At 39.6% G+C, this 13378-nt stretch overlaps 1 protein-coding gene across 1 annotated transcript; it reads right to left on the bottom strand.

The window, feature by feature from the left end:
* Positions 1-621: 621 nt before the first annotated feature.
* f11r.1 (F11 receptor, tandem duplicate 1) lies at positions 622-8867 on the bottom strand. Its single transcript, XM_079237455.1, has 11 exons — positions 8839-8867; positions 8590-8727; positions 5096-5155; positions 4428-4544; positions 3845-3988; positions 3519-3721; positions 3329-3431; positions 2915-3022; positions 2401-2413; positions 2188-2254; positions 622-2024 (listed from the first exon to the last, which is right to left on the bottom strand). Exons 2-11 carry the CDS (start codon positions 8639-8641, stop codon positions 1989-1991), a joined length of 903 nt encoding a protein of 300 aa, XP_079093581.1. The 5' UTR covers positions 8642-8727; positions 8839-8867; the 3' UTR covers positions 622-1988.
* Positions 8868-13378: the final 4511 nt, after the last annotated feature.

Here is a 13378-nt window from a genome sequence, read left to right as displayed (position 1 = left end):
GGCTACGTGAAGGCACTCCAGGGGGTACGTGTGATTTAAAATATATATTTAAAATGAGCATCCATTAAAAAAAATCCTTTAAAAATAGCTATTAATAAATATTCAATAAAATGTAAGATCATAAATTGAATTGTATATATTTGATATTAAATCAGACACTGATGGCACACTGCTGTGGATTACATCATTTTTTCAACCAAAAATCCTTTGCACTGGTTAGGGGTACTCGGCTGAAAAAATATTTCACACTTGGGTACATCACTGAAAAAAGGTTGAGAACCACTGATCTAGAGAATGTATTTGTATTATATTTAAAGCCAATTAAAATGTGCGGCAGTGCGGCTGTTCAAGCTGTAGGAGTCAAGCTGCTGTGGTCAGTAATATACTATTGGTCGGTCAGCATGTATAATTTTGATTTGTTTTTGCATTTGCCATTTTTTTTATTTAATCAATACGCAGTCAGTCGTCACCTCAAATTATCTCATTTACAGCTAGAGATCATGTCAGTAAAAGGGTCATTTTCTTGACACCTTCAAAAAAAGAAAAATTGAAATGGCAAAGATAAGCATGTTATACACTGTGTTGATGCAAAGTTGAATATTACCTGTCACGACAGCAGACTCAGTTTAATATTTTATTAACCAATACATAAAGCAAAGTTACAAGCATCAGCTGATTCATCAGCTCTATTTTCTATAACTAAAAGGTCAAGCAATGTAGAAAACCTGAAAAAGTGTTCACCCATTGTAAATATTGTACCTGATAAGATTATATTAACCCATGATTGATGTCTGACCTTATCAAACCACTTAAATACACGGCCTGAGAATTTTTAGATGCCAAGGGAAACAAATGAATAACTTTAGTCTGGGAGGTAGAATTAATGGATATTAGGACCATCATGTCACAACAGTGTGGGTAATTAATCATAACGATATAGCTACACACAACAGCTTATGAACAGGCTGGTAATCATTTAAAAACTTGTTTAACACATCATTAACTCGCAACCCCTTTTCCAATTCATGAAAAGGTGCAGCATCATAACGGACATCTGTTTGTTTCAACAGGATATTTACTGATCGGTCAGTCTTAGCTGTGTTAAACACCAATTGGCTTCGCCGATGTGGTTCAGAGGTTTACAAACGTATTACAACACTTCCAGATAAATGTAATACTAGTTCAACTAGAAATTATGTGTAAAAGAGAATGTGCACCTACAATAATCATCATAGAAGCAGAGTATTCAATAACATATGTAAAAACAGTATTGTATTTACAAAAAAAAAAAACTTTATTAGAAATAACAAAATATTGTACATGACAAGAATTGTGTGGTTTGTTAAAACACCTTTGAGAGACACTCAATTCATGATCCATCTTTGATAAACAAGCTCCTTCAATGGTTTAGCTTAAATACATAGACTGATAAGAGTTGTCCAAGAGGAAATGAAGGTGGGTCATTAAATGTAATATTAATGTAGCTTGAAACAGTTTTTAAATCGAACTTTAATGGACTAATGAGTCAATTTTCCTTCTAAAATAAGTTAATTTACCTGGATTTCCTATATTAAGTACAGGGAGTATCTGTACTCCATTTGATTTGATAGGTTTACATACAAATGCATGATTTGGGAAAAATAAAAACATGTAATAAAGTCAGCACAGAAAATCAGAATCTCTACAGAAACACACGCTGCAAACATGAAGATGGAAACCGGTCTGAGGCTAAAGAGGATCTCCAGTAGCCACATCTCATGCTATTAAAATAACCTATCAACATATGAAAGAGGTCTCATAACCTGCCTGTCGTGCATTTATCCTAGCACCTTTTTGCATCGGAGACAAAAAAGTAAACAGTTCAGGTCAACAATCACACTGGTCTATAAAAACTGCAACTTAGGAGCAAATAAAAAGAAAGACGTCAATAACAACTACCATGCGGAGAGACATTTTAAACCAAGGTGATCTCCTGTCGTTTATAAAGACTATACCACGAACGATGACTTCTGTTTAAATTCCCCCTGAAAGCAAACATATCAAACATCAGATCCAAAACATTTTTCCTCCAGCTCTCAGTCTGAACTAAAAACACTAAACTAAGTATAACAGCCTATCCTTAGCTAACAACAAACATGCCTGAATACGATATAAATATCTTGGAATAACAACACCACTCATACTTACGTCTTCATCTTCACCACCACCATACAATGATGATGCTGGCTGGTAGACCACGCTGGGCTTTGGTTTGCTGCAGGGAGAATAAAAAGAACACGTTGAGCTAGACGCAGAGAGAGCAGACCAATTAAACCTGCATTTCACAGAGGAAACGGTGCAAAGTCAGTCTAAAGATGAGCTACTGAAGTCTAGAAAGTATTAAAAAGAAAATCGTCTTACCTTTCAGTCTTCTCTGTAAAGGAAAGAAAGGAAACAACGTCAGGGGGATAAAGTACTTGCTACATATTAATAATGTGCAACTGACATGCAAACGTCTGTCCTCTTTTGTAACCGACAGGTAGTGTTGTGTCTGAGTCGGAATTGGTAATACTTATTTTATATTGCCCATCTAGGGTTAGGTTTCTATTATATTCTGTTGATCTTGAGATGCATAGCATGGGTCATTTTATGTATGCATCGTGTCAACGGTAGATAGTGCACTATGGAGTTTGTGATTTAAATGTTTTGGTTGTTTCAGCTTGTAGCCAGTAGAATAAAGATGTTGCGTCATAGGGAGTTTACAAACAAAATGTTGCCTTTTCAATAAACTTTTTTGCAGACAGTGCATGGGAGTTGACAACCTTTTCTGACTTGTTTCAGAATATCCAAGGTGTCCGGTAATGTCAACTATGAATATCACAATATTGATGATCACAGTAAATGCAACAATTTTAATATAATGTGGAAAACTCACTGGGCAGATATCCTTTCTTGTGGGCATACCAAATGCCTAATACCAGCAGGCCCACGAGCAGCAGAGCCACTATTACCCCAGCAACAATTCCTCCAGTGTTCAGGTCACCTTGAAGGAAACATCACAATTTGAGGTTCATTAGCTGAATTACAGTCAAACGCCATGGTGTGGCAAAAACTGAAGAATCAAACTTCAAAACTGTTGCAACACCCAACTGATCAAAAGGAAAATTTTAAACGAAAGTAGTATCTTAATGAAGAGTATTACAGTTGCTATTGGCTCCTTAGAAGCTGCCAAACCCGTTTACAATCCTTTAAGTTTCGGCACGCAGCGGCTGAAACTGGTTAAGATGACAGTCTCTTGAATTTGAAGCTCAGGCTAAAGCATTTTTTTTTTAAAGAGAAGAGTACTTACGAACTTCCATTTTCAGGGCTTTAGAGCGCTGAGGAGGACCAGCATCGTTGAAAGCCTCACAGGTGTATTGACCGGAGTCCATCTTGGTCACCTTGGGAAACTCCTAAACAGACAGACATGTATATGTTTAAATGCCATGGGGACAATAACTGTCACAGCAGAGATGGTGCAGTCATAGGTTGAAGCTGACCAGGTTGCCATTATCTGAGTTTAGCTTGTAGGTTGCATTTTTAAAGCCAGACATCTTGCTGGGATCAGGGGGCAGAAGGGTGCCGTCTTTGAACCACTTGTATTTGGGTGGAGGGGAGCCAACTCCGTCGTGGCAGGTAAGCAGGGCCGTCCGGCCCGTCGTCACCGAGGTGGGGACCCTACACATGGGCGCAGATGGAGGCACTGTGGGACATGACATTCAGTTTTCAGCTGGTCTCCACATGTACCACAACAGTACACAAATGCATATTGTATGGTTGGGCCATATAATGGAGACGTGTTCGCTCATTACAAAAGGAGCCTTACCCAGAACAGTCATCGTCACGCGCACTTCCCCAAACTGGCCTGTGGTGCCGGAAACCTCACAGTCATACACTCCATTATCCTCACGGGTCACTTTGGAGAATCTCAGAGAACTATCGTACAACGTCACTCGGTCGGCGTATGGCGCTGTGGAAGAGTGGCAGCATAAAAAACCAGACTCAAAAGCATTCAGAGCGCACATTTAGGAATTATATCTCATATCATGTTATGTGATTAACATATGGCTGAGTATGGGACACAATAACACACAGTCTTTAAGGACTGGTTGAGATATGTAGTTTGTGTGTTGTTTTTTTAATTATTCAAAATACGTAGATAAATGCATGAAGTGCCCATGTGGATACTATGTTGGACAGGGCAGAAATCCAGGAGAGATTCATTTTTGTATTCAACATCTCATCGCTCATTAGTTAGACACAAAAAACAAAATGCTTTTTTATGGTGCTGTTGGTGGTGTCTTGATCCAGCTTTCTACCAAATGTCATTCAAATCTTTTAAAGTAGTTTTCTAAGTAATATTCTAACAGAGTGGCAGACAAACAGGATCAAAATGTGCATCTACTTACTTGTTGTTTTATGATCATAAATCACATATGTCTGTGAGCCCTTCAGGTTCTTAAATTTCCACTCAACTCTGGCGTCTGCACCAAAGTCGGCTGAATACGAGCACGTAAGGTCAGTCCCTGAAATAACAGAGTTCACATTACAACCAAAATTAACACATGACTATATTGTGAAGGTTTTCACTAAATTGTGTAATATGACATTTTAAAAAGAACGGAATAAAAAAATAGCGTTTACTACATGCATTTAAAAATGACTTCTTATTAAACACTCATGAGTCAAAATCACAAGCATTCTTGACTTGACTGGCAAGATATTTTAAGGAAACCTAACTTTGTTTGACAGGTCATATGAATGTTGCAACGGAGCCGATGCAGTCGCCCTAGACAATGTGCTCCTCCTCAAAAATGTAACTATATATTGAGGCAATGGCAGCTTTGGACATAATAAAAACATTCTTACTGTTCAGGAAAAAGAAGGCTTAATATTGTTCTCCTTTTAAAACAACACACATTTATCGAAGTAATTTCCAGTGCAAAACTTCCCTCTCCATCACAGAGAGAATAAAAACGGTGAGCAGGAGTACTGCCCGGCGATGGTCTCTTATTGAGTGACGAGACGAAGCCAACTGTTCCATCTTTGCCCTTTAAAAACAGAGCTAATGACTCACCTTCATTCTCTTTCACCCGCACATTTGAGTTGGTGGTGGTGACTGAAAAGCCACTTGCACCTGGACACACAGAGTGAAAGAAAAAACACGTAATTACACTTTGGAGTTACATAACATGTTGTTACTCTAATACATTCCTGTGATTTGCTTTGGTGAACAGATATTATAGTAGACTATACAAACTTAATGAGCACATATTTATTATTTTACACATTACAAAATGTATAACTTATTTGCATGAGGGTCTAATGTTGCTTCTAATTAAAGACTAATGTGTATTCCATAAGTAGGACAACTGCGGAAATCCTGATTTTTAAAGTGGAATTGTTATAAGAACAACGGGAAGCCTGTTTTTGGTCGCCATCATTTGAGGTTACGGCCGGGAAGGAGGAAGATGAAAGCCCTCTGTGTTGTAATATTCAGAAGCATGAACACATGAAGCGGCAGCAGGAGGACTGGTCGGGCTGAGGCGTATTCAGTTAGGATGGAGAGCAGCATCAGTTCTACATTTAGTTTTTTAGAGAGAATAACACTTGAGGTCGGAGTTGTCCTTTGAAGTGGCAACACGTACACTTGTCAACTCCATGGAAGAGCTTTACGTCAAAAGATGATCGATAGGAGAAAGAGGTGTCAATCATGCTTCATCATGAGCAGCAGTTTCAGACATGAACATGTTCAGTACTACTTAAATCAGCAACGGTTTTGATAATCAATTAGTTGTTTTCAAAATGCCAAAGAATCACAGGTCCCAGCTCCTAAAATGTAAATATTTACTAGATTGCATTATCTTCCATGATGGTAAAAAATAACTATTTAAACTATTTAAAAGACCCAGCACTGTATAGCCAATAAATTAAAATGCCAACCGTATGTCAACGATCACACTCGGCATGCTCACACGCCACCAGGGCGTGGACAACAATGAAACGTCTCATTCCTGTCCGCTGAGTCAGAAAACTTCGGGTGAAACCCTCAACGATCCTGAAACTGTCTTTTCAGTCACAGCAGCGCTGCTACAACCACATAGACACGACTCACTACATTATTAATGCATGCAGATAGTCATATTATGTATGCATCTATGGCACCACTTTACATTACACCACACTGCCATTACTTTAAGTGTCCCATTTAACTACTACATTGTTGTCTGACAAGCCTGTGGTGTACGGAGAAGCTTTAACTACAGGGAACAGGAGCCGGTTAACCATTAACTGAGTGCAAAGTCATTCATTCTACACATCATCCAACTTTACTACAAGATTAAATATACAAATAGCAAGTCTTTAAAATAATATGTGTATCCACATCATGCAATAGTATTCTCTCTTGACTCAAATGTCATTTTTAATGCAGCTACTTAAATGGCAGTCAGAATTCTTCGACACCCGGCAGATGTTTCTCACAGGCCCTCTCAGCGGAGATAAGGCCACAGAGTCACAGTTTTGGTTTGGAGATAAGCCTCCAGTATAAAAGGAAACCAGAGCACTCCATGACTTCTTTGTTTGCATACTTTGGGAGTTTCGGGCTCGGGGGAGAACTAAATTATAAGCAAAAGTAAATTCTGCTCAGTGCAACAATTTTAAAGCATTGGGGTCCTTTTGTATACAGTAGAGCAGGCCTGGTCAACCCGCGGCTCCCGAGCCGCATGCGGCTCTTGCGTTCATATCGAAGTTTTTTTTTTTTTTTGCAAATACTTTAGACCACTGGTGTCAAAGTCAAGGTGCGACGGCTTGAAAGCCGTGAAATCGCGGACCCGTTTTCAGTCTTTCGCGGACCCGTTTTCAGTCCGTCAGTACAGTAATTTTACATGGGCAAAAAAAATAAAATCCTGTGCTTTTATTTTGAAGGGATTTTTTAATGCGGCAGAGTGCAATTTATTCAATTTCAGTCATGTTGATGTAATGTGTTGTAACTATGTTACGTTATTCATTCTGGTCACATGACATCTATTCTTCTATCCATCCGGGGAGGGGGATCTTCCTCTTTTGCTCTATGAAGGCTTCTTCCTGTTTTCCCTGTGAAAGGGTTTTTACTATCTTTATTTGGGGAGTTTTTCCTGATCTGATGTGAGGTCCCGGGACAGGATGTTATGTTACAGATTGCACATTTTAATTTGTGATTTTGGACTATATAAAATAAACTGAATTGAATACTCACACACTCCTCAATGCTGCGTTCACAACACACTTTACTTGCGTGAGTTTACACATCGGACTATTTGTGATAGTTCGCTTCATTCCGTGAAAGGGAATATTTCTGTGTTTGATGTGACTCTTTGCGGTAACACAGTAAAAAATGTGTCTCTTAGTCTCTGACTGGTTGGCCACCCCTGCAGTAGAGTGTGCTGCAGATGCACTGATGTAAGAAATACTTTATTAAAACCCTCCAGGTCTGTCAACTAGTCAACCCACTTTGCCTCAAGGCCTACAAGAGTCCCATGATGTCGGTCGTTTATGCAAAATCTTTGTTGTTCAAAAAGTGTTTTGCATTAGCACAGAGTAAGGGAACTAAATATACTGTAGACTTCATGATGTTCATGAAAACACCTACACTGATGCAAGTCAAGATTGTAAATGTAATGCTGCAAGTTGATAGTTACAACATAGTTTTTTTTGTCTGAAGAATTATTGATTCAGAGGTTACTCACTGGAAATAAGGGTCCACCCACCCACAAATAAAAATGCAAATACCGTGATCAGATGATGAGTGGCGGTTTGATTTGTGAACACAGTAAATATCTCACAAATTCAGAGTACATAAGTACAATTTGGACAAATGTATAGAGCTACACGTGAGTGGAAAAAAAACAACCTACGTTTTGTTCACACACACAAATAGTACAGTATGATTCTCTTCAGGGGCCTTCAGTGGGCTCATTGTTGATCCAACAGTGGCTTCAGTGAACCTTGTTCCGTTTTATAATGAGGCTACGATAATATTCCATCTACCTGTATGTGTAACAGGCCATCAATTACAGGAACAGCAATGTGGAAGCACATGTTTGTGTGGAGAGCATTCTTCCTAAATTCATGACAAAATTACAATGCAAAAAAATGGTATTATAGGAACTACTATTATCTTTCCACAGCTTCCACATTTTAGTGCGTTCAGGGCAGAAGCAGGCCTAGAGTTTATGCTCCGTTGTTGTCGTTATACACACACACACATATATATATATATATATATATATATATATAAAAAATAATCCTGCAAATTGTAGACTTCAAAAAATAATCCCACTCTATGCTCACTAAACTTTACCTTGTCACCCTGAGCTGAGAAGAACTGGCCAACATTGTGTTTGCAGGACCAGGCCCGAGAATAATTTGAGGATGATGAGCGACAACAAAGCTACAAACATTTCGTGTGACGTTTAGGGACATCAGATAGCTACTACTGTTGTTACTGTTTGGTTAAACCGTGCAACAAGAAATACTTTTAAGCGTTTACTTTCTTCCAACTTGAAAACAGATATCGGCAAAACCACTCACCTGTCGCTGCGAACAAGAACAAAGCCACCGAAACCAACCAGCTGACACGCATGTTGACCAGTTGGCTCCTTTTTCTGCCACACGACGACGTCCCTTCTCAACTAACTATACTCCTGCGGGGGAAAGTCACAGAAATTCCTAAAAAAAAAAGCCTTTCTTGAGTCGATTAATCAACCGGGCGATGATACTTCCCAACTATTAAGTCACCGTGTCGACGTTTCTGTCGAAAATAACCGTGTACGCTCTCACCTGAGGAGTCCGCCCAGGTGACAACAAGCTCGCGAACTTCCGGTAACAAGATCCTCTCAGGTGCTCCTCGTGACGACAGAGTGGAAAAACAGGTTTGACTGGAACGGAGCAGGAAGGCACAATTACGCGAAGAGAAAAGTGTGAGAGGTCGGTCGTTTATGAGCCAGGTGATATTTGCGCAGACGGGACCGGCTGGGTTCAGGACATTTAACCCTCCGCCACTGACACACATTTAAAAATGCCTTCAGTTCTTTCTGGACCCTTTGTTAAAAATGTTTTCCATGATGAGTCAGGTGACTGATATGCGGACAGATATGTCTTCTCCCGCGTGCACACCACATTATAATAACACAAAAGTTAAACTGGCATGCAGCAAGAAGATATTTAAATTATTTCACATTCTTTTAAAGTTCTTAAAAGATCAAAAATAAATCTGTGATAAGTAGATCATAGATACCTTAGTACTAAACAGCAGTACTTTAGTTCAGTATGTGTTGCACAAGTTGTTGTGAATGCAGAGGGATTAGGCAACATGCTGACTCAAGTCTGGAGGAGTTTTTGTCTGTATGTGGAATTAATCACAATGGGAATAAAAACCTCACTCCTCAGCAAGAAATATTAGTGTCTCTCTTATATCTTTTGACACTGTAAATGTAGATTACACCATGTGGCCAAAATGGGGACACCAACACTTTGTATTTATTTATCTTGGACTGATCAGCTTTTCCCACTAATCTCCAGTGAAGGGAAATCTTAACATGACAATGCTCCCAACGTGAAATCTATTCAGAAAAGTTTCTCTGAGTTTGTTGAAGAACTCGGCCCCAGCCAACATATTTGGGATGAACTGGAACCCCAACGGAGGCCTTATCACCCAATCCCGAATGCCTAAAGCTCACTCTTGTGCTCTTTGGGAGTAAATCTCAGTAGCCAGGTTCCAAAGTGTGGAGGATGTTTTAGCAGCACATTAATGCTCATAGTTTTATGAGTTTTAAATGAGTTGTTCGAACGATTACAAATGGTTGAAACATTCGGGCTTCCACACATTGTATTTAGCTGTCCACACACTTTTGTCGATATGGTTTATGAAAACATGATACAGTAACAGTAACCAGTCATGAGAGTGAACACACGGACAAAACATTTGCTCTCCACAGAGAAATCTACACATTGTACATTGTGAGGATAGTTGTGGTAATGCAGCGCTCACTCGAAGGGGAATTGTTTTCAGGATTTTGAAAAAACACACACATTCTTTTAGCCTGTGAGTGCAGTTAAATTGATGTGTTGCTGTTAATCCCTAAACTTCCTGCTCGGACACAATACCCTGCTTTGCATATTTTTAAACGTTGGTATTTCCTCATGACTGCTATCTCCGCAATGTTGACACTTTCAAGTACAATCCAATTCGACCCAGTGCTGCCCTCTACAGGATACCAGCAGCCCCTTCAGCATAATGCACACACTAACTGTAGACGTCCACGCTAGAGCTCAAACACTTCACATTTGATTGGTTGGTCAGTTTCTTTTAATAAAAAATATTCTTCTTTGAAGCCATTAAGTTTAAATTCAGTTTATTGTCATTATACAGTACATAGTACAGCAGTGCCTCTTAGTGCAATTAAATGATTGTGCTTTGGCTACACACACCCTATTCAACTATGATACATTCATACAAGTAAAAACCCTTTACATTATCAGAGAAAACATTGCACCATATACAGCATATTCAGTGTCCATGTATAAATATAACCATGTGGATCTGACTAAACGTATAGCGCTCAGACATTTACTGTATATGTATGACAACAAGCCTCGGCTGAACATGGACAATGTGTTTCAGGCACAAGTGAAAGGCAAAGTAAAAACTGAGTTTGTGTTTTGGTTTTTCTTTGTCACAATAATCGAGGGACTTTATGCATCCTCTCCTCAGAATATAATAGAGACTTTATTGCTCATGCATCCGTAAGTAGTAAGTCAAAAACAGTTTAAAAGTTTTTGTTTCTCTGCTCGTCTTTAGATTAAACCCTGCCAAAGCTATCTCTGTGGCCCTGCCCAGTTTTTATCGACTAAAACATCGCAATCTTCCACCTGTGGGCCTGTGTGGCACAAGGTCAACCTCTGTCTGCCCTCATCTTTGGCAGCCAAGAAAAAGACACAGGGGACAGATTTCAGTCAGGCGAAATAGATTGCTTACTTTAAAGAGTGATGATACTCAGCAATAATGTCACATTGCAGGGCGCAACGTTGCATCACTTTTGGGCTGAGAAAATTGTAATTGCTCGATGGTTAAGCAGTTTTCATCTCTCTATAAAGTCTCTCTTATTATGTGCTGCCACATAGATAGTTCCCCCTTTCTTGTTATTAAGTCTGAATATCTTTCATTACATTTAATAAAATCACTAAAATTACTGAATGTAAATATGAAATATTACAGAATATAGACTTTTAGTTGAAGACTCAGTCACATTCATGCGTTTTACTCGTCACCCTGTTAAACATGTCTGTCAGAAGCCAACACGGATCCAACAGATTACTAATGCATTTCAATAACTGTTTATATGTGAGAGTACTGTAGGATATAAAGTGTATGCAGTAGTGCGTGTGCTTAGTATTGAGTGCATGATGCAGAGTTAGCAGGCCTGTGACATACCAAATATATATCGTATTAATTTCAACTCAGTTCACTTTGTGCAGACACACAACTTCAGAAGCGTCTCACAGCCGTCACCGGATGACTATGAGGCGCAGTGTTAACGTATGCAGCAGTTTGGCGCCTTGTTCACAGCCAGTGAATTTCCAGTAGCATGGGAAGTGTCATCAAGGTCAGCAGTAGGCCACTGCAGCTTTGTAATAGGACACTCCATCCTGTGCATGGGAGGAGGAGCTCTGCAATCAGACAAAAATAATGCAGGTTCAGGAGGAGGAGCGTTTTGTCTGGCAGTCACTCAAATGATTTCTTTTGGGAAAGAAAAAAACAAACAGGATGTGCACAGCTGAGGTAAACAATGACCACACAAGCAGCTTACTTTTCTCAACCACTGAGGTTTTGGATGCCGTGCCCGAGTCAGGAAGTTTGATGTTGCAGGTGAAGTTGGACTTGCCTTTGGGCAAGTTTCTAAACAGCATGCGGCAGTTGTTGCCAGGGAAGATGCGGACTCTGGCGCGCTTCTTGAAGGGGGCGTGCTGCTCTTCGTCTGGGTCGGTGGTGTCAAAGAGCCTTTCACCGTTTGTATACTTGCAAAACGGTTCTGGTGACTCAGCGGGAACTGCATATTTGCAGTCCATCCTGAGTGTGTGCTCATCAATTGAGCAGTAGTTCAACTGAATCACCTTCTGGGCTGATGCAAAGCCTATGAGTAGTATAACACAGAGAGAGGATCAGATATTTAACAAACCCACTAAAGAAAACTAACTCAGATGAGAAAATCATTCATAATGTCTTTTTTTTTAAACGTGCGAATATCAGAAAAAGGTCCTCTATTCACATTATGTCAACCATAAATGATCTTACCAAAAAGTAAAATTGTGGCAAGGAAGAACATTCTCCCACGTTTCCTGCAAAAAGAAAGAAAGATATATTGAATAAAACAGTCAGAGCAGGTATTACTAATTGACTATACATCATAACCAAAGAGCCAACCTATTTATTTAGCTTTCATGTCTTTACATTATTGAGGTTCAAATCAAATAAAGCTGACTTTGCTGTACCGAGCAGGGTCAGATTTCACAGACATTAACACACTTCTGCAGAGGTTACTGGAGAAAAGTCGCTGGACCATAATACTGAACACACTATAGCCCCACTGTTGTTACGCTGCAAAGAGATGAACTGCAAACTTCACTGGTAAATTGCCAACATTGGCACATTTCTGTGCAAACCTTTGTCGAGTGCACGTGCAGATTGTTTGGCTACTTATGCTTAATATGTCAATAAAATACATAAAGCAGTTCAGCTGTATTTTGTTTCTCTCGATGCAAAGCCACTCTCGCCTTCATTCAAATATTTGCTTTACTGCTGACTCCAGTGTTAAACCTAATATTTCATCCAGACTAAAAGAAAAGCATTGTGCAGAGCACAGTTCAATATTTTACCACAGCTCATATGCAGCAAGTAATAGTGTATGAATCATGCTCACCTTGTCTGATGCAGTTTGAGCTTTCCTCAGTGCTCTGCAGTGTGATGCCAGGGGTAGATACAGTAGAGGTCGGCGTATAGAAGAAACAGAAGAGAGAGGGAGGGGATGGGAGGGGGACAGAGAGAAAGGGGAGTGGGGAGAGAGAAGGGGGGGAGAAAATGCTGCTCCAGTGGACTTTGGGGACATTTATCAGTATTGAATAAGAGTTTTATTGATTTTGATCCTCTGTTTTACCACAGGACAGAGGATCGCATGTCAATACACAAACCTCTGGCCTCATATTGAAAGATTGAATTCGGGCTGAATGAGAAAGAAAAAGGAAATGTTGAGATGAGGGTTTGATTAGCTGAGACACCTCAGCAGCTGCTCTACATTTCCTCCTCTTTCAGTGTGCGAGTACA

This window comes from Taurulus bubalis (assembly GCF_910589615.1).
Source record: "Taurulus bubalis genome assembly, chromosome: 2".
Classification (NCBI taxonomy): domain Eukaryota; kingdom Metazoa; phylum Chordata; class Actinopteri; order Perciformes; family Cottidae; genus Taurulus; species Taurulus bubalis.
Note: the sequence above shows the minus strand (reverse complement) of the source record. Positions and strands in the feature narration are given on the sequence as shown.